General features: G+C 48.3%; 1 protein-coding gene across 1 annotated transcript; it reads left to right on the top strand.

Moving 5' to 3' along the window:
• Positions 1–980: 980 nt before the first annotated feature.
• IL12A (interleukin 12A) lies at positions 981–6,867 on the top strand. Its single transcript, XM_062181817.1, has 6 exons — positions 981–1,202; positions 3,721–3,834; positions 4,811–4,852; positions 4,928–4,969; positions 5,062–5,205; positions 6,712–6,867. The coding sequence occupies exons 1-6, from the start codon at positions 981–983 to the stop codon at positions 6,865–6,867; spliced, it is 720 nt and encodes a 239-aa protein (XP_062037801.1).
• Positions 6,868–20,964: the final 14,097 nt, after the last annotated feature.

Raw genomic sequence — 20,964 nt, 5'->3', positions numbered from 1 at the left:
TGGCATACAGTGGGCCATCTTGAAGGACTAGGAGAGGCATGATTGAGTCGGGAGGCCACGATCAGGGTACATCCCGGCAGAGATGGGAAAGCGCCCGGCGCTGCCGGTGATCGCCTTCGGGAGGGGGCGGGGCCCGGCGCGGGGCGGGGAGGGGCGGGGCCCGCGCCCAGAGCCAAGGGTTGGGGTCGGGCCTGCGGGGAGACACGGGGCCGCGATGCTACGGAATTTCACTTTCGCTTTGGAAAAGGCAGAGGCGACGGGGAGGTCCCCAACGACGGCGGCCGGGCCCCCGGGAGTTAATCCGAAAGTGCCGCAAGCTCGCCGGCCCGACGCACTGCACGTGGCACCGGGAAGTTGATGCAGAGAGAGACAGAGAGAGAAAGCAAGAGACCTGAATCTTGGGAAAGTCCTGCCGCGCCTCCACGCAATTATAAAAATGTAGGCTCGGGGCCGCCCAGCAGCATCCGCCTGCACCTGCTGCGCCCGCCGGCACGCGTCCAGCCGCCTGCTCAGCGCCCGCACTCGACCGCTCAGCATGTGCTCCCTGCGCGGTGAGTAGCGGCGCACACGTGCTCGCCGTGCTGGGGAGGGGCGGCCGCCGGGCCCGCGGGCTAGAAACTCAGCCCTGGCTGAGCTGAGACCTCTGACGACCCGCAGTCTCCGCCCGAAGGGACAGGCTGCGGCGAAGGAGGATCGGGCGCTCCCAGTGCGCTTCACAGGCATGGTCTCTTCTCATCTTGCCTATGAATTATGCCCATTCCATAGATGAGATACTGAGACCCAGGGAGGGAGGTGGCTTGCCTTTGGCTGCTCAGCTACAATCACCCACCGATTGCCCTGGCCTGTTTCCCTGTTGCGGCCCTGGGTGAGCACCCAGTGCAGCATCTGGGCTCCAGTACCCTAGCTCAGCGCTCCGGGGTTGGAGAAAGTGCTGTTAGAAAAATGCGCGGGTAGGTGGGTGCCAAGAGCGGTGGGCGAAGATGGCCAGAGAGGCAGGGTGGCAGAGGCAGGCAGCATGGGCTGGCAAGCTCAGCCGCCCCTTCGCTTCCCTTCCAGGCCTCCTCCTTGTGTCCACGCTTGTCCTTCTGAACGGCCTCAGTCTGGCCAGGAACCTGCCCGTGGCCACACCAGACCTGGGACTATTCCAGTGCCTTAACCACTCCCAAAACCTGCTGAGAGCCGTCAGCGACACGCTACGCAAGGTGAGCTCGCCGCCAAGTCTGTCTGCCCACTTGGCAGTCTCTCTGGCTAGGGGGCTTCTCTTTGGGTCCCCGAAATTGTGGAAATCCATCCCCGGCTGTCAGGAGGCAGGGAGGGAGCCGTATAAGTGACTCAATTGTTAGCTAAACAGTCAAAGAACTCGTGTCTCCAGAGAGAGGAAGAATGGCAATAAATTATAATGGCATCTGTTCTGCACCGTCTACACAGAGGAAACGTGGATATTTATGGTGTTCCCTGCAGCCTGCCAAGGCAGAAGGAATCGTGTCGGCTCTACAGGGCCTTGACACCCCTTCTCAGTGCAGGTGCCTCTTCTGTACGGCCTAGAGTCGTCCCACCCACTGCTCACCGACGGTCTGCTGAGGAAGCTGGGTATCTAGGAGCACTGGGACAGTGCACGTCCAAGCTTCATTTTCTAGCGGGAGAGAAAGCAAATATTTACAGTTGTATTCTGGTTTTTTAGGTTTTATATTTGAATACAAAATTTCTTTTTCTTTCCATTTTAAAACTGTTCCAGGAGCTTTTGCGCCAAAGCTAGAGCTGAGACTGGTGCTTCAAAAGGTGTCCCTTTGTCTTCCTGCACCTCAGTAAATCTATCTTGAGTATTTCTAGTGGGTTGCCTTGTTAAAATAGTCAAGTAAGCCCCGTGCCACAAGACTTTTTGCACGAACTCTTGTCTTCCCTTCTGATCTTCTGTGATGTGCTGCCAGTTGCTCCTGACACTTCGATCAATTCTAATTAAGAAGAGGGCTCAGGAAGGAAGGCAGCAGTGATAGGTGCCCTGTTTCCTAGAGAAAGGGTCCGTGTAGATAAAAGCATCGGTGTGGGCAGAATTTACATGGATGCTTCACGTGACGCTATCTTGAAGGTCGGCAGATCACAGGACTGTTTGATATTGTTGAATTGCTCCTTTGTCGAAGTTGTCGGAACAAGCCAACTGGCTGCTTCCTGAATGGCGGGGGCACGTGCAGGGGATGCAGAGGCTGTAGCCAGCCCACATCTATCTAGTTTGGCTCACATGTTGATGTTTTTGAGTTGGATGCCATTGAAAGATCGAGCCTTTCATGGAAGAATCCAACTCTTCAGTTCCCTTCAAAACTGCAACATGGGGTCCACATCTCCAAACCTGCTCAAGGCAGTGGTTGCCCCAGGGCTGCGACACCCCCAGGGACAGTGCACTAGCCTCCTGAGGCTGCTGTCACAAGTTACCCCTGCCTTGGCACCTTAAACACACAGATGTGTGATCTTCCAGCCCTGGAGGTCAGAGGTCCAAAGGTCACTGGGCTAACAGCAAGGAGTTGGTGGAGCTGCACCCCTTCCTGGAGGTGCTGGGGGAGGAGCTATGTCCTTGCCTTTTCCGGCTTCTGGAAGCTGCTGCATTCCTTGACTCCAGGTTCTCTTTTGTCTTCAAAGCCAGCAATGGCTGCCCTGGTCTTCCACATGCTACCCTGAACTGATTCTTGTGTCTCCTTCTTCCACTCACAAGGACCTGTGATTACACTGGGACCACCCACATAATCCAGAATAATCCCTCCACTGATTGGCACCCTGAATGTCACCTGCACCTTCCCCTTTGCTGTGTCAGGTTCCAGGCGTTGAGAGCTCTTGGGTGGCAGGGGGGTGAGGGAGCATTAGATTAGCTGCTACAGTCAGCGATGTTGCTACTTGTGCCCAGCCCTGTGCTGCACTTCCAGGCCTTGAAACAAGGCTCCAGCACTTCCCTCTGCCTGAAATCACACCCTTCCCCAGCCCCTCAGCCTGTTGATCCCCTCCTGCACACGTCCCATCTGCAAGAAGTCCTGGCCTTCATGCCCTTCTCACCTCCTGACCCATCACTACTCTCTTGGGCCCTTGCCTGACACTGCAGCTGGACTCGGAATTGAGGGGGCCCTAACACAGTCCTCTTCCTTGGCGTGTTCACGCCAGACTTGGTGAATGGCAGAATGATCTCCATCTTCAGTGAGAACGCTGTTGATGTCACAGAACTAGTCCACAGTTTTCCCAGAGCATCTCCATGTGTGTATGTGTTTGTGTGAGTGTGTGGACTGTAAGGTAAACCTCAGCTGGTCTTCAGCTTATATCCATCCAGCTGTGACCTTATCAGGTCCCCGCTTGGGATGTCATACTTGAAAAAACAGTCATAAAACACAAGCACTTTGACAAAAGAAAAAAACTGTTTTTAGCAGAAACAGGTGTCACTGTGTGGCGTGGGGCTGGGCAGCCCGGCCTTGGGAAATGTTTTATAGTGTTTATGTAATAGGAAAGGATGGTATCTGAAGATAAGGGTCCTAGGCAAAAAGCAAGGAGGGGGAGAGAGAGAATGTAAATGGCCTGTTTCCTGTTGTTTTAGGAAGAGCTTAAATTTCCTCCAGGTCAAAGAGATGGAGGTCAGAGGCAGCCCAGCTAGCTCCAGCCTTGCTGGCACCCTGGGGCTCCGGTCTCATGGGAAGCCAGGAGCCTTATTAATGTTAGCAACTGAAGTTCTCCTTATGTTTACTACAGGCCAGACAAACTCTAGAATTCTACTCGTGCACTTCTGAAGAGATTGATCATGAAGATATCACAAAAGATAAGACCAGCACAGTGAAGGCCTGTTTACCACTGGAGTTAACCAAGGTACGGAGGCCTCTCCTCCCAAAGCATGGACTACAGTGAAAAGCTGGGCCACTCCAAACCTCAGCTGCTCCCAACATGTGCTTGTTTCTGATGTCCATCATCATGGGACTCCAAAAGGTCCTGCTTTAGAAGTCTGATTTCAGGGAAAAATTATAAAAGCAAATATGTTTTTTGGGGCTGGTGCCATGGCTCACTTGACTAATCCTCTGCCTGTGGCACCGGCATCCCACATGGGCACTGGGCTCTAGTCCTGGTTACTCCTCTTCCAGTCCAGCTTTCTGCCGTGGCCCAGGAAGGCAGTGGAGGATGGCCCAAGTGCTTGGGCTCCTGCACCTGCATGGGAGACCAGGTGGAAGCACCTGGCTCCTGGCTTCAGATCGGTGCAGTGCTGGCCGTAGCGGTCATTTGGGGGGTGAACCAACGGAAGGAAGACCTTTCTCTCTGTCTCTCTCTCTCACTGTCTAACTCTATCTGTCAAATAAAAAAATATGTTTTTTACAATAATGTGAGCATACTTAACACTCCTGAACCATCTTCTTAAAAATAGTTAAGATGGGGGGGCAGGTGTTTGGCCTAGCAGATAAGACACCCACTGGGAAGCTCGCATCCCATATTGGATTGCCAGAGTTTAAGGCCAAGTTCTGTTCCCAGTTTCAACTTCCTGCTAGTGCACACGCTGGGAGACAGCAGGTGATGATTTAGGTGACTGGGTCCCTGCCACCACGTAAGAGACCTGGACTGAGTTCCTAATTCCTGGTTTTGGCCTGGCCCCAGTTGTTGCAGGCCTCTGGGCAATGAACCAGCAGATGGGGGTGGGGGAAGGGAGCCCTCCATCTGCCTCTTAAAAAATACATAAAAGATGATGAGTTTTGTGTTGTGTGTTTTATGATAATTAAAAAACTCTGTGTTTGAGATGAACCGTCAGAAAGATTTATATTAAGGATTCACATCTTTGATATATGCCTTTTCTCTTTAGAACGAGAGTTGCCTGGCTTCCAGAGAGACCTCTTTAATAATTGTAAGTCAAAACTGAAAGGGTTCTGCTCATTTGATGAGTTCATACTATTGAGGGGGGATTATTATTTTCTTCTAGAATGGGAGTTGCCTGTCTTCTGGAAAGCCCTCCTCTATGGTGGTAAGACACACCACTGTTTCCTCAAGTGCAAGGTGGGGAAATGTTTGTAGGCTGTCTCAATGACTCCTTCCCCATTTTGTCATGTTGCCCAGACCCTGTGCCTTAGTAGTATCTATGAGGACTTGAAGATGTACCAGGTGGAGTTCATGGCCATGAATGCAAAGCTTCTGATGGATCCTAAGAGGCAGATCTTTCTAGATCAAGACATGCTGGGAGCTATTGAAGAATTGATGCAGGTAAAACCTCACCCTCTCCGTGACAGCACCTTCCTCATTCTGAAGACGGCCAGCCAAGGTCCCTTCCTCAGTTAGAGAGGCCCGAAATCCGTTCCCTGAAAGCCAGGCAGAACTTCATTTGCAGGGAGACAGCCTTAAGAGCGGCTTCTAGCAGAGGGCACCTGTGAGCTGACCACACTAGGAGGTCAGCCTCCGTTTGTTGACCACATGGTATACACAAGGCCCTCTGTAGATGTTTTCATGAGTTTTCAATGTCATCTCCACAATTGGGATTTGCACAAAGGAGGAAACTAAAGTTTAGGAGGTTAAATCACTTGTCAGAGGCCACACAGCTCATAAGAGGCAGAGGCAGGTTATAAACCTCTGGAAGAGGATTCTGCTACCCTCACCTTCTCACTCAACTCTGAAGGCTCCAGGATGGGTTGGCAAGGGATCAGCTTGCATATTTACAGATATTGCTGGAAAAGGCAGGCAGGGCAGGTGCCTGCTTTGGACCCATTATGAACCAAAATGTAAACAGAAGAACAAGCAATCACCTGAGGATCTCTACATGTCCTCATAGGCAAGCACTTGCCTTGTAGTTTTCTTTGTCATCATGGTACAGAATGCTAATATAAAACACAGAAATACACACTTAAGGGGAATGGAGTGCCTTGGTGACGAGAGCTTGGGATAAAACTGGTGGCAGAAATTGTTGTCTGAAAAGTAATTTGCTCTCATTTCTTTATTTTTTTTATTTGTATGTGTGAAGTGAACTTCAAGTTCACTTCTAACCAGAGAGTTGTAGCTGATATTTTGTTTTGAGGGCCAGAAGTCATGTTTTGGGCACTTGAATCAATTCTACCTATAACCAGACAATGTCCTGGTCACCTAATTTCTCAAACTACAGTTTCTTTCTCTGTAAAATGGATGATTTTGCCTCTCCTACCTTTCTTTTATGTGTGTGTATATATATGTATTTTGGTGAGAAACAATTGAGAATATTGTTTAGTGTGCAAATAGAAGTTCTTGCATTGTGTTATCAAATCAAAGGGCTAAAATTGGGGTAGCCACTGCCAAGTTTATCTGACACACAGCTCACGTCTTAACAAATGGATCTGTTGCTGATACAGAGGTCAGATCAGTGGCATACCATCCCTCCTGTGTTCTAAAAAGGAATGGGCTTCTTAATGTAACCTGGATAAAAATTAATTAGCTGCTGCAGCAGATGTCATTTTAACAGAATTCTGTCTTTCTGAAATGGAACTCCTGCTGGTGACTTTCTAGAGAGCTTTAAGGCTCTTTCCATGGCTCACCCAGGATGCATGTATTTGGATAGTTGGTATTTCTTCCCTCAGATTCTGCCAGCCAACCAGCTGGGACTAGATCTGGGTTGAGCATGGACGTCTAATAAGGGCCTGGGTTGTGGGCTGTAAGACATGTACTGACTTCACCATTTTCACAGCTGAATGTTTTATTTTGGAATACCATCTTCCATATTGTCATGCTCTGTGTTCATTCTCTTAGGCCTTGAATTCCCACAGTGAAGCTGTGCCACAAAACCCTTCCCTTGAAGAGCTGGATTTCTATAAAACAAAAATCAAACTCTGCATTCTTCTGCATGCTTTCAGAATTCGGGTGGTGACTATTGATAGAATGATGAGCTATCTGAGTTCTTCCTAAAAGCCTGGGTCCCTGCCCGAAGTCATGTTTATAAAAATTAGAAGGAATGTGGGTTAAGAGTTGGGGAGGGAGGGTTGACCTGGTCCTACTGAAGCTCCCACAGGAGTTCTCCCTCTTCTGTGTACGTTAATGTACCATGCAGCACTTGAAGGATGACCCCATGCCTTGGCAGGCACACATTTGCTATGCATGTTGTTTTCAAGTGTCTGTGAACAAATTGCCCAGCGGGACACATGCCCACCCTGATTGGGTTTTTCACACCCTCTATTAGAAGAGCAAGAACCTATAAGCTATTTCTGTACCCAAGTGTTTATAGCAACAAACACTTAAGCATCATTTATTTAAAAGCTATTTATTGATATAATTTTATATTTATGAAAGCATGTGAAATAACTTATATTTATTTATGTTATATTTATTTAAAATATTTATTAAGTGGATTTGAAAAATACCTACTAAATGTTGTTCTAAAAATAAACTGATGGGATGAAAATAATTCTGTTGTTTTTCTAAAGTGATTAGAACATGTTCAGTGTTAAAATACACATTGTGGAAATGCTAAGAACTCCGATGAAGGTTGAACAAAATGACCTTAGAAACAATGTCACAATATTCTTAACTATCTCCTGCTGTCTCTTAATCTCCTGTTTTAAAAGGAGCCTAGTCAGAATAGATATGTTTTAATAATGAGGCAACCAAGTGACTTGGTTTCTGAAGTTTGCTACATTATTTTTGCAAAACACCTGAGTCTAAAAGTAAAATACATAAAAATACTTCCCTGTCAATAGCAGGTCCCTAGTGTACTATACATTAAACAAATAACAGTCTCATATTCTTCAACTGGGCAAAAGGTTCCTAAGAAGTCTTCAGTTAGGTTACTCTAGCTTTTGAACTCTTTTGGGCTCTCCTAGGGAAGTTCTTTTTTCAGATTACATACGGCAAAACTCTCCATTTACTTCATGTTACATAGAACTTTTGCTGGACCATGTGGATAAGCGCCTTGCTTTGGTTTAAAAGATGCACTCTTCATGAACTGAATAGTGAATTCATCTTTTTTAAATTTTTTAAACCATGAGAATTTAAAAGATTCATGCCTTGGTCCATCGTGCACTGATATAAAAGAATACCTAAATCAGGTGGCTGAGAGAGAACAGAAATGCATTTCTCAGGGTGCTGGAGGGCGAGATTATTGAGGACCTCGCTGCTGTGTGGCCACGGACAGAAAGCAGGAGGGCGAGATCAATGGCATCCATCCACTGATGAGACAGAGCCACCATGCCCTAACCACTTCCCGAAGGAACCACTTCTTACTACTGTCACAGGGGTGACAAGGGACATTGTCACAATGGATAAGCCATATGCAAGCCAGGACAATTTACCTGACAATGCCATGTAACTCTAGTGTTTGGATAATTCTACCCCTCATTACTATGAAGGGGCTCTATGTAAATATGTGTGTAAATGTTCATAAATATTTATATTCCTAGAGTGACTTCTCAGATGTCTGTCCCCACCGAATACCAGTCCTCAAGCTGGTGAACTGGGAAGGGAAAGTGTGGTCACCCCAGGTTCCCCCCCCCCCCCCTTGGATAACTACTCCCTTTTCAGATCCTCACTCCCAGATTCAAATAGATAGAACTCACCGGAAGCCACAGCCCACCCCATGCCTCATTCCCTGAGGGCGTCCTCCTCCTGTCTGAGCGACCTCAAGCGCTCCACAGACAGGGCTTTCCTTCCCTTCAGGAGTCAACCTTGGGGTCTCTGCCCCCAGATCTCACTGGGCTGTGGTGTGCCTGTCCCTCCTCACCGAGAATGGCACCAGCTGACTGCGTGGACAGGGAAACAGGCAGGGGCAAGCAGCTGGTGTCTTACACGGACTGGGCTTATACAGAGGCATACAGGTGTGACTTTGGTTCTAGAAATTACCATGACATCGGCTTCAAAACCATGACTGGCCCAAGAAATGTCTTCATGATTAATTCCATTTTTTATTACATGGTAAGTTTTCCACTTCAGTTTTTTTCCTTCTGAGCCTGGGTTTGCATTGTTCCAGGTGTGTAGCATGACCAAGCAGGTTGCTGTCTCCCTGCCTCAGTCTGTTTCTCAGAAGTGAAAGTAACTCGACCCCACCTCAAAGGATGAGAGCAAAGGGGTTCAGTGGGACCTGGGCAAAGCATGGCGTTGCACTGCTGCAGTCAGTGCACGGGAAACGTTAGCCAGTGGTGAAGATCATGACCAGTCTCTGGGCCTGGTCACCAAGCCCCCTTTGCTGCTCTTCTGTCACTGGTGGAAGCCCCAACACTACAGAGCCCACCTTATGATGCTTTGGTGAAGCTTAAGTTAACACAGCAGGGTAAAAATGGGAGGCTACTTGTTCACGAAGCATGGGTATAAAGTTCACTGGTGTTAGAGACCTGAGGCTCAAGTAGCTGGATTCCTGCCACCCATGTTGGAGACCTGAATTGATTTCCTGGCTCCCAGCTGTTGCCTAGCCCAACCTAGCCCCGTCCTGGCCATTGAAAGTATTTGTGAATGAACCAGAAGATGAGATCCATTCTCTCTCTCTCTCTCTCTCTGTGTGTGTGTGTGTGTGTGGTATGCGTGCTCTGTGTGTGTGTGTCTTGGGATTTCTCAAATAAATAAGTGAATAAATAATCTTAACAACCTTAGGTGAGTATTGTGATACAACAGGTTAAGCTGCAGCTTTGGATGCCCACACCCCATATCAGAGCGCCTGGTTCAAGTCCTAGTACTCTGCACTTCTGACCCAGCTTCCCGCTAACACAGCTGGGAAGGTAGCAGATGATGGATCAAGTGCTTGAGTCCCTGCCACCCACATGGCAGGTCTAGATGGAGCTCCTGGCTCCTGGCTTTGACCTGGCTCACCCCAGGATATTGTGAGCATTTTGGGAGTAAACCAATGGATGGAAGATATTGTCTCTCTCTCTCTCTCTCTCTCTCTCTGTTTCCCTTTCCTTCTCCCTCCCATTCCCCTTTTCTCTCACTCTGTGCCTGTGCATGTATCTTTCTCTGTCACTCTGCCTTTGAAACACATAAATAAATAACCCCTCCCTTTTTTTCTTTTTAAAAAGGACTCTAAGAATTCTGAAAAGGAATACCACATTGGTTAACTATTGTAACAATACACAATAACCAAGTTGTGAATTGGTTTAAGCTCAGGTATGACACTTGCAAAGCTCAGGCACAGAAAAAGAAGTGCTTGAAAACAAAGGAACGGGGTGGTTTCTGGCATAGTGGTTAAGATGTGTCCCTATCAGAGTGCCTGCCACCCACATCGGAGACCCAGATTCAACTGCTGGCTCCTGGCTTCAGCTGGGCCCCACTCTGGCTGTTACAGGCATTTAAGGAGATTAGTAGATGAGATTTCTCTGTGTGTGTGTGTGTCTTTCAAATAAATAAACTTTAAAAACCTTAAAATAATTTATATTCAAATAAAATAAAAACATTTTAAAATACATACATAAAGGAAAGTTTCTGGATTGAGACCAGATATATCTCACTCTCCCATCTGGGCTCAGCCACCCCCTCCCCTTTTTGCTGTTTCAGCTTCTCTGGCGCCACCCAGTGGCCCAGAAACCCCGAAGCTACAGTCTGGTCTAAAGTAGAGGAAGACACTGTCTCCCTCTTTGAGTCTTTCCGCCTGCCTGGGGCCTGGCGTGTGCAGGACACAGGGCTTTTTGCATTTATTTCACAGACACTCACAGTCACAAGGCTCCGAGCATGTGAACTGGATCAAACCCTTTCTCTGATTCCGCACTCACACCCTGAGACAAGGGCAACTCCACATTTCCTGCTGTATTTGCTTGAGCCCAAGGTTATTAATAACCAAGCCACACATTCTGTAATAGACATTCGCTATTCCCAATGACACCCTTGATTCCAAGTCAATTCTCATTAGAATAAGTTCCTGCTCACCTCCCAGCACAACCTGGACCTCAGCAGAGGTGATGTCGGTCCAGCAGCTGTGTACGTTCTGGGCAGCGGCACTGCTCCGCTCCTTTTCTTGCCGTGTCACGGTCATCCTTAACTTGCAGGTTGTGCTACCTTCTATCCTGTCTGGGATTACGTGGACACCACTAATCTCCATCTGCAGAGAAGCACTGGCACTTTATCCACGCTTTCCCCAGCTTGCCAGCAAGAGCAATCCCCTGCGTGTCCCTTAACATGGTCTAACCTTTGCATCATCTAAAAGCAGATAAGAAATTCAATAGATCCTGTGAAGACTCCACTCATCTATAGCCATTTACAATGAACATGTACTCTCTTAATTTAAAAAGCGCACCTTCGTATTTTTTTCATTTCGACATAATTTTTCATGCTAGAACTTTTAAAATATCTTTAAGCAGAGATTGAAAGGTGTCATTTCATATGACATGGTACTGTTAGTGTATAATACTCACGGTGAATATCCAAGTAATAACACTGTTTTGCAAGGCAGCACAAATTAAGATGGAATAAAAAGAACTCACACACCAAAAATAATTAAATGGCTCAAAAAGAAAAAGGGACAGCTTTGTCTTTTCCCACTTCTGCTTCTTTTTCTGAACCCTAGCACCACACCCAGGCAGATATCCCCCCAGTGGTGACTGAATCCCAGTGTCAGCATTTGGGCAGAGATCACATTCAACTGAAAAGGCGCAGGGTGGCAATAGTTCTCCCTGATTTGTACTTAACTTGTAATCTCTGTTGCTCCATTAGGTACTGGGTCGTGGACTCCAGAAAGCATGTTAGTTATGCAAACCATTGGTCCCATACAAAACACCAGCCCCGTCGTTAAGCCAGTTTTCCTTCTGTCACATTTTTTAGCTGTTGTACTATGGTATGGCAAAGCTCACTGTCTGCACAGTTTCAGTTAAGGATTCTCAAGGCACTGCAGAAACAAGGTACTTTTAAAAGTTCATGGACAATAGAATTAAAATATAAGTGCATTTGGGTGCGAAATTTTTTTTGAAATCCAGGCATAGTTCTTGCATGCAGTTCCCACAAACATTCTGATTTATTAAATACTTTAATTCCATTTTTCTTAGAGCTTTCTGAAGTTCTTCATGGCATTGAAGTTCACCTCAGGGAGGTGAAAATAGAAGGTGGTGAGAGGTGAGAGGAGCACTTGTTGCCTTCATCCAGGACCCTGATACCTAAGTCCATCTGCAGTGAGCAAGTTATTTTTTCAATTTTTTTAATATTCATTTTTATTGGAAAAGCAGAGAGACAGAAAGATAGAGTGAGATCTTCCATCCAAATGCCCTCAGCAGTCAGTGCTGAGCCAAGCCAAAGTCAGGAGCCAGAACTCAATCCAAGTACCCTGGCTTCTTGGGGTGAGCATGAGCAGAAAGCTGGAATCAGAAATGGAGCAAGGTGTTTTTTGTTTGTTTTTTTAGATGTATTTATTTATTTGAAAGTCAGAGTTACACAGAGAGAGGAGAGGCAGAGAGAGAGAGGTCTTTCATCTGCTGGTTCACTCCCCAGTTGGCCGCAATGGCCGGAGCTGTGCCAATCCAAAGCCAGGAGCCAGGAGCTTCTTTTGGGTCTCCCACGCAGGTGCAGGGGCCCAAGGACTTCCACTGCTTTCCCAGGCCACAGCAAAGAGCTGGATCAGAAGTGGAGCAGCAGGGACTCAAACTGGCGCCCATATGAGATGCCGGCGCCTCAGGCCAGGGTGTTAACCCACTGCGCCACAGCGCTGGCCCCCTGAGCAAGGTCTTGAACCCAGGCACTCCCATTTGGGATGTGGGTCTCTCAAGTGGCATCTTAACCACTGTGTCAAACACGCCCACTCACCCAATGATTTGTTAATGTGAATCCAACACTGGTGCTTGAACCCTCCTCCATGTCCCGGATTTCCTCTTTGACAACTTCCTAGATGGAGGAATGAGTTCTAAGGGGTGGCCCATGCCATCTAGTGGTTCCTTGATGCATGGTCGCTTGCTCGCAGCTCTCAACTGCCGCAATTCAAATTGTGAAGGGAGCCCGTTTCTCAGCACCACATCAAAACCTACTGTATCAATTCTGGATGTAAATTTTTAGGTGTTAAACCTGATGTTTTACAAGATGTTCTTTAAAACTATCGAGACACTTAGACTAGAAGAATATAGGTTTTTCTGATGATGACGACAGGCTAAAGACCTCTGTTGAGTGAAATCTGCTATAATGAAAAACCAGCTACTGTGATGTATGCATTTATTTGAACAGAGCAATGAACACCAAGAAAATGAACGCAACCCCCGACATACACAGTCTCACCAAGGAGCCTTACAGTTCAGTAAGTTTCACATAGATAGACAGGCCTGCTCCAAGTGGCCGGCTGAGGGTGTGGGACTGGGAGGAAGAATCAACCACATCCACAGAAAAGGCTCTGCTTCAGCCAGGGCTGAAAACTACAACAACTAGATGGGGTTCATTTCTAGAAAGGAAGACACAGAGGAAATACAGGCTGTGTGGACACACACCCATACCTGGGGAAGACACACAGCAGGGTGTGCACGGCACACAGCACCCGTCTGCCTCCTCGTTGGCAGTTACCACCGTCACTGGCCCACGTGTAACTAAGGGATACGAGAGGAGTGGGAAAGGCATTCCAAAGTCTCTGAGCAGTAGAGCGCTGAACAGAGCACTTAACCCGTCCCCGCTGGTGCTACACACATGCACCACATTCGGCAGGACGGCAGGACTAGAGAGGCGAGGCAAACTCCCTTCACGTCCAGCGGCTTCACCACTTGTGCGGCTCTGAGGAGCAATGTGGAGTCATCTCTGGATGATACGTCATTCTGAGAAGGAAGTCCCGTATTCCAGAGTACAAAGGATGCAAAAATCGTCTCCACTGCCACTTGTGGTAATGGCAGGAGGGCTCTCTAATCTGTCATTTGCAGATGAGACACTGCAGGCCCACGTGGGTGGGTGGAGAGACTGTCCCAGGCTCCCATCCACAGCCTGAGAATTCCCAGGCAGGAACTGGAACCCTTGTGACCTCACTTAAAACCACTGCTTCTGGGGGCCAGCACTTTGGCACGGTGGGTTAAAGCCCTGGCCTGAAGCATCCCATGTGGGCGCTGGTTCTAGTCCCGACTGCTCCTCTTCTGATCTGCTCTCTGCTATGGCCTGGGAAAGCAGTAGAAGATGGCCCAAGTCCTTGGGCCCCTGCTCCCATGTGGGAGACCAGGAAGAAGCTCCTGGCTCCTGGCTTCAGATTGGCGCAGCTCCGGCCATTGCAGCCATCTGGGGAGTGAACCAGACTCTGTCTCTACCTCTCTCTGTAACACTTTCAAATAAATAACAGATCTTTAAAAAACAAAAACAACAACAACAAAAAAAAACACTGCTTCTGCCTCCCTGTGGGCTCCAAAATGTGCTCACTGCACACACTGTTGCTCTGAAACATCTCCCCGATCTGACCCGAGCTCAAGCTGAGGCCTCCTGGAGGAGGTGGCAGAGTCGGGACTCGTGGACCACAGCCTCCCCAGCTTCTCCGCAGCTTCTCCCAGCACAGGAGGATGAGGAGTAGGCAGTAGGGGGAATGCGGTGCCACAGAGGCTGTGAACACACAGAGCAGATGCTGAACACCCAGCCGGTGGCATCAGGCTAAGTAGTCGCCAGCCAGACAGCAGATCTGCCCCCAGGCCATGGAGGGGACCTTGTCATAGCACCCTCATTCACATGAACGTATCTGAAGTCCACACCTCTCTGTCATTGGAGCCAAACAAAATCATATCAACTCTGCTACTGGCTGAGGTGACCCTCTACCTGAAGGGTCCCCACACTGCTTTCCAACATGACCTCCAGGGACTGGACTGGGGGTGCCTGAGGAGCCAGAGCTGTCACTTCTGTCCCAGAACTCAGGGCTTTTGCTTCTCTTATTCAAACCTTCAAATGCTATAGTGATGGGACAACTGCTCCCTCTGCTCTCCCATCTCTCTTCCCTCTCCACCCCCACACCACAGCCAAAGTTTTAACCAAACTACAAAAGAAAAAGCATGTTCTCTAAACGTTGCTGTCTGTTCAAATCCTCAGAACCCATTTCTCCCCAAAATAATGTAAACATCACTGTTTGCTATAAATACAATATACTGTAATTTTCCCACTCAAAATTGGACCATTAAATTCAATTTTTAAATTTATTTTATGTGAAAGGCAGAGTTAAAGAGAGGCAGAAGCAGAGAGAAAGAGAGAGGTTTTTTTTTTTTTTTTTAAAGATTTCTTTCTTTATTTATTTGAAAGTCAGAGTTACACAGAGAGAGAAGGAAAGGCAGAGAGAGAGAGGTCTTCCATCTGTTGGTTCACTCCCCAATTGGCCGAAACAGCCAGAGGTGCACTGACCCAAAGCCAGGAGCCTGGATCTTCTTCTGAGCCTCTCAACGTGGGTGCAGGGGCCCAAGGACTTGGGCCATCTTCTACTGCTTTCCCAGGCCATAGCAGAGAGCTGGATCGGAAGTGGAGCAGCCAGGACTCAAACTGGCACCCATATGGGCTTTACCCGCTATGCCACAGCACCAGCCCCCTCTCCAATTTTTATATGCATTAGAATTACTTGGGAATCTTTTGGAAGCAGCCTATCATGCTTGGCGACCCATACCGCTGAGATAATTGGTCTGGGAATCCACTCCTGGCTTCTAGATTTCAAAAATTCCCTCTTGTTTGTGCAGCCAAGTTGGGAACCACTGGTTTCCTCCATCCATCTCTTTTGGACCAAACAGCTGTTTAATCAGAAAGCAAGGAGCCTCCTTCCAGACACTTGCATTTAAATAGACCTAGAAGAGAATTTCAGGGAATTCATGACTCTCAAGAAGGAAATGAGGGAATCCTGGGTATTTCATGGTCCCCAAGTGACAAATCTCCGAATGCAGAAATGGCCATGGCCAAGGGGCCAGCACTGTGGTTAAGCCTCCACCTCTGGTGCACACATTCCACATGGGCGTGGGTTCCAGTCCTGGCTGCTTCACTTCCCATCTGCTCTCTCCTTGTGGCCTAGGAAAGCAGTAGAAGATGGCCCAAGTCCTTGGGCCCCTGCACCCACGTTGAGAGACTCAGAAGAAGCTCCTGGCTCCTGGCTTTTGGTCAGCCCAGCTCTGGCCATTGATCTCTAACTCTACCTCTCAAATAAATAAATAAATCTTAAAAAAAAAAAAAAAAAAAAGCCCACCCCTACTGACTGTGATAGGAGCTCCCTGTCCCCTCCAGAGTGGCGCTGGCCCTTTGTCGTAGTACTGCTGTGTTGTTATAAGGAAATATCCGCATTTGGATAATTTTTAAAGAATGGAAATTTATTTCTATTTTTTTGGATGCTTTTGGATTCTGGAAAGCCCGAGATCAAGCAGGAATCTAGGTGTCCCCAAATGACGGAGAGGCAGCAGGAGGAAAAGGTGCAACCTCCCTCCCTCAGTCTTCCTGATCCACGCGTGGGCTCACAGCCCAAAGAGCCAATCACCTCCTGCGGCCCCACCTCTAATGGTGGTACAGGGGCTGAGGTTTCCGCCTGAGCTTGGGGACCGCCGCAAGCACTGAAACCCCAGAGAAGCTCCCGCGCATGAGACGAACCCAGCACGTTCCTAAAAGGGCGGGGAAGCAGCTTCCTGCGCGCGCACGTGATCTTGCAGGTGTGCGGGCAGGTGTGTCTGCCAGTGTGCTCGCCAGTGCGCGCGCGGGGCAGCTGAGAGCCAGCGTTTCCGTTTTTGCGGCCTGCACAGCCTCTGCTCGCTCCGGAATTCCAGAGCGCGCTGGGCTCAGCCGCGGCTCCCGGCCGCCGTGTCAGCCTCTGGGAGCGCCGCGCCCTGTACGCAGGCGGGTCCGTCACTGCAGGCGCCCCTGACCCGGTCCTCATCCCCATCCCCATCCCCAGCCCCATGCCCATTCCATCCTCATCCCCTGCCCTGTGCCCGTTCTCTTCTCCCCGTAGCATTATCCCCGTCCTCACCGGGAGCTCAGCGCGGAGCCCCTCGGCTTCCCAGACAGGAGCAGCGGGGCGGCGTGGAGAGCGGGGAGCGCTGCTCCGGGGCTGGGGAGCTGAGAGCAGAAGGGCGGCGCCCGCTGGGGGCGACCGCACCCACCGCAGGCGCGTGCAGGGCAGGCAGCGCCCCTCCCCATTCCGCTGCCCCTGCTCTCGCCCGGACTGGCGACTCCGCTCGGTCCACCAACCAAGCACCCTCATGGCGGGAGGGGAGGACGCGGATAGTCGGGTCCTCTCCATCTGCACAAAGCCGAGCCAGCCGCCGGGGCCCGGATCGCGGGGAGGCGGTGCACCCCGGGCGCACGTGGGTGCGGCGGGGTCACCGGTTTGTAAGAAGTCGGGCTACCTGGAGGGCTGCCCTGGAGGTGAGAGGTTCTGAAGTCTGCTGCCGCGCAGCCCTTTCCCAGCCGGTGCGGGTTGGGCCAAGTGACAACTTCTCTTAGCCGAAATGACCGCATCTGCACCAGCAGGTGGCAGTGCTGGTCCTGCGATCCTGGCCCACTTGCCCGTGGGGTCAGGGGTTTGCAAGCGCTTTGGGAGCGCTGAAGCACTGTGCTCAGCCATGGTCGGATCCCTCTCCCCACTCCAGGACCCTGCAGACCTTGCCACGGATTCCACTTCTTCGAAGGCTTCCTTTCTCTGCAGCGGTGACTTAATTCCAACAAGAACAGGTTTTGTTTGCTCGCACAAATTTGAATATAATCCACATTTTTCAACAAACATGCCGTAAATCACTACTTATTATCCCCCTCCCCACTTTGGGGCTGTAAGCCATTTCTTTTGGTCCTGGAGTTAGGAACTCAAATAACCTGATGCATGGTTTTTGCTTGTTTATTTGTCCCCGCCCCCCTTCATTAAGAGTGCAGCCTAAATAAGATGGGGCCTGGAGGCTGATGGGCTGCAGTTGGAACTGCAGCAAGATTACATCTAGAACAATGATCAAGTGTAGATCAAAATGCAAGGAGCTCTCAGTGTTAATAAGAACACACAGGCCTCTTCCTCCTAACCTCAGTCACTAAAGTCAAGATGTCTGGTTTAAACAAGAACCTGCCTTCCCAAGAGTGTGCAAAATAATGGCCAATATGTGCATTGACGGTTGGTATCATTTCAGCAGCATGCAAATCAAAGCCACAGCAAGACACCACTTTATACCTTCTAGCATGGCTCTAACAAGAAAGAGAGATCACAACAGGTGTTGGCAACAATATGGAGAAAATAGAACCCTCCTGTACTGCGGGAGGTATGTGCAGATGCCACACTGCAAAAACAGCTGGGCAGTCCTCAAACAGCCAGTGTTCCCTTCTGGCCTGGCTGATTCTCCCCTTTGCGTAGACCCAAGAGAAATGAAAACATATGGTGTCACAAAAATCTACACACGAATGTCCCTGGACTACTCATAAGAGCCCAGAGATGGAAACGAGCCAGAAGTCCAAGTCAGGAACACACTGACACAGTCTATTTGGATTAGTTTGCCAGAGTGCCTGTGAACTGACTTCAACACCAGGAACTTTTCGCCTTACACTTCTGACAGGGGTCTGAATCAAGTGCCAGCAGGATTGTTGTCCTGAGGGCAGGAGGGAAGGCTGTCTGTTCCTGTCCTTTCTCCTTGGGAAGGCTGTCTTTGCATTGATGTGATGTTCTCCTGACTGCATGACTGCATGAATGACCCACCAGCCATGCCAGAGTGGGTCCCTCTCTACTCTCCGCATGTTAACTTGGTTACCTCTAAAGGGTTTATCACCAAATAAGGCTGCCCATTGAGGTATGGGATGCTAGGACATCAGCATAAGGATTTCAAGGCAGGGGAGCACAATTCAGCCCACAGCATCGTACAGTGGAGTATTATTTGGCCGTAATTCTGTAAAATGATCCAGTTAAGACTTACCATCTGGAATGGGGTGCACTGAGTCTGAGCAGTCCCATTCAAACTTATCTTCATGCAATAGGCCTGTGGTGGGATTCTCAAACATGGTAACATGGCCTTGAATTGACTCCTCGGGATGCTAAATGCCCAGAGCTACTGTTTGTGGTGGAGCTGGAGGCAGGAATTGGGTACACAATTGTGACAGTATCTTTCACAGCTGAACAATGGGAGGATAAAGCATTGCCCACAGAGTGCTCTAATTCAAGTGTAAATTTACACTTTCCAAACTTTTTTTTTTAATGCCAGTATTGACATGTATCTTTGGAATGGAGCAATATGGGCATATTACATGCATTCATTTTAAATTTTTTATTTAAAATGACAATATAAATACAAATATAAAATAAGTGAAGCCTTTTCTCTATCATTTAGAGTTTAGTAAAATCCAATCACTGTGGACATCATACTTCTGAATAGGAAAATATCTTTTGATCATAAAATAGGAATCGCTAATTCACTTTCAGAAAACAGTTGTTTATATAGTACTTGCATAATATTCATTTTATACTGAGGTACATGGTGAACAAGTGGCCTGCAGGCTACTTCCCAGAGATAGCTTTTATAAAGTTGTGAACATAATGTCAATTGTTAAATCAACAACAGGAGTCACTGTGCACCTACTCCCCATGTAGGATCTCTGTCCTTAATTTGTTGTACTATAAGAATTAACGGTAAAACTAGTACTCAAACAGTACTCTACACTTTGTGTGTCTGTATGGGTGCAGTCTGTTGAAATCTTAACTTAGTATATACTAAGTTGTTCTTCTGTATATAAAGATAATTGAAAATGAATCTTGATGAAGAATGGGATGGGAAAGGGAGTGGGAAGTGGGATGGTTGCAGGTGGGAGGGAGGTTATGGGGAGAAAAGCCGCTATAATCCAAAAGTTGTACTTTGGAAATTTATATTTATTAACTAAAAGTTGAAAAAAATAAAAATCAAAAAAAGTTGTGAACAGAAAACACAATTTCAGTAATTTAGTCTTTTACATAAAGATGATTCTGAGAAGGAGAAACATAGGCCAGCATAGCCAATGTTCGCACATCTTAAGGATGTTTGTTTTCTTTGATGGTTATGCTCCTTCAGATTGCTATGGAGTTCCCTTTAGTCTTTTGAATGAAATTAAAAAAGCTAAATAATTGTGCCTCTCCTAAGAAGACATAAGCACTAGGCAGGCGTTCTTATCTGTCCAATGCAGACCAGTGTGGACACAGAGAGGTTTACCATCACAAGGGAACTCAGCTGATACTTGAGGTGGACAGAAAGAAGTTGGCGTCAAGTGTTTTGTCCTGGAGCAGGTGCACAGCCCTTACGGCTAAGCCCTGGCTTGTTACTGGACCCTTGTTTTTATGGTAACTGTGACTGAACCTATGTTTCCTGTGCTTAATTTCCACATTCCCTGCTTAAGTACTGAGTATAAACATTGGATTCATGTGTGCATCTCTCTGTGTGTTCCAGCATGTACGCGGTCCATACAGAGCTCAGAATACCAAGGTACCTTCATGTTCTAACAGACTGGCATGCCTACGTGGCATCCTCCATATTGAACGCTCTGTAGCCTCATTAGAAGATGCTGTGGATCAGGCTGCTACCACGTCGAATAGCACTTGAGCTCTCTTTGTCCTGTAATCCAAGCAGAGGCGCAATGTATGGCAACGGGGCTGCGGTTCTGCACACAGTCATTGACCACATGGTCAGAGGCCTTTTTTTCCTGTACACAGGCACCAGTGGCAAGTCCTGCATCAAGGGAAAGCCCCTGAAAATGAGTAGTGTTGAGTGGTCTGCACACAAACCCAAGTCTATCTTCAGGAGAGTACCATGCCTATTGATCTAAGTTCCCTTTCACTGTGGACCTCATTTGACACTTCCCTACAGAGACCGTGCATACCAAATCCAGATTCATGGAGCAGGGTTGTTTTAACACGTGGACAATGTCAGATGACAGATGGGCTGACCTTGGAGAAGGCTGCTCCATAGATAGCCTAGGTCATCTATGTGCTGCAGCCACTCAAAATGTGGTCTGGGAACTGGGGGACAGGAGCATCATCAGCATCAATGGGAAGCTTGCTAAAGTGAAAAATGTGGCCCCTCCCCAGGCCTGTGGCCTAAGAACCTTCACTCTGCGGAATTTCCAAGTGACTATACGCATGTTAAAGTTTGAAGACTAAGTGCTCCAGCATACATTGGAGAGCCACTTTGGGTCTTTGAGTTAAGT

The sequence above is a fragment of the Lepus europaeus genome, chromosome 2, assembly GCF_033115175.1.
Source record: "Lepus europaeus isolate LE1 chromosome 2, mLepTim1.pri, whole genome shotgun sequence".
NCBI lineage: Eukaryota > Metazoa > Chordata > Mammalia > Lagomorpha > Leporidae > Lepus > Lepus europaeus.
This window is presented reverse-complemented; position numbering and strand designations above follow the sequence as displayed.

Bases quoted from the DNA above. Each gene is read 5' to 3' on its own strand.
- IL12A (XM_062181817.1), top strand. From the start codon at position 981: ATGGCCAGAGAGGCAGGGTGGCAGAGGCAGGCAGCATGGGCTGGCAAG. The intron at 3,835-4,810 runs GTACGGAGGCCT...TTTTCTCTTTAG, and splicing joins TACCACTGGAGTTAACCAAG to AACGAGAGTTGCCTGGCTTC. The intron at 4,853-4,927 runs GTAAGTCAAAAC...ATTTTCTTCTAG, and splicing joins GAGAGACCTCTTTAATAATT to AATGGGAGTTGCCTGTCTTC.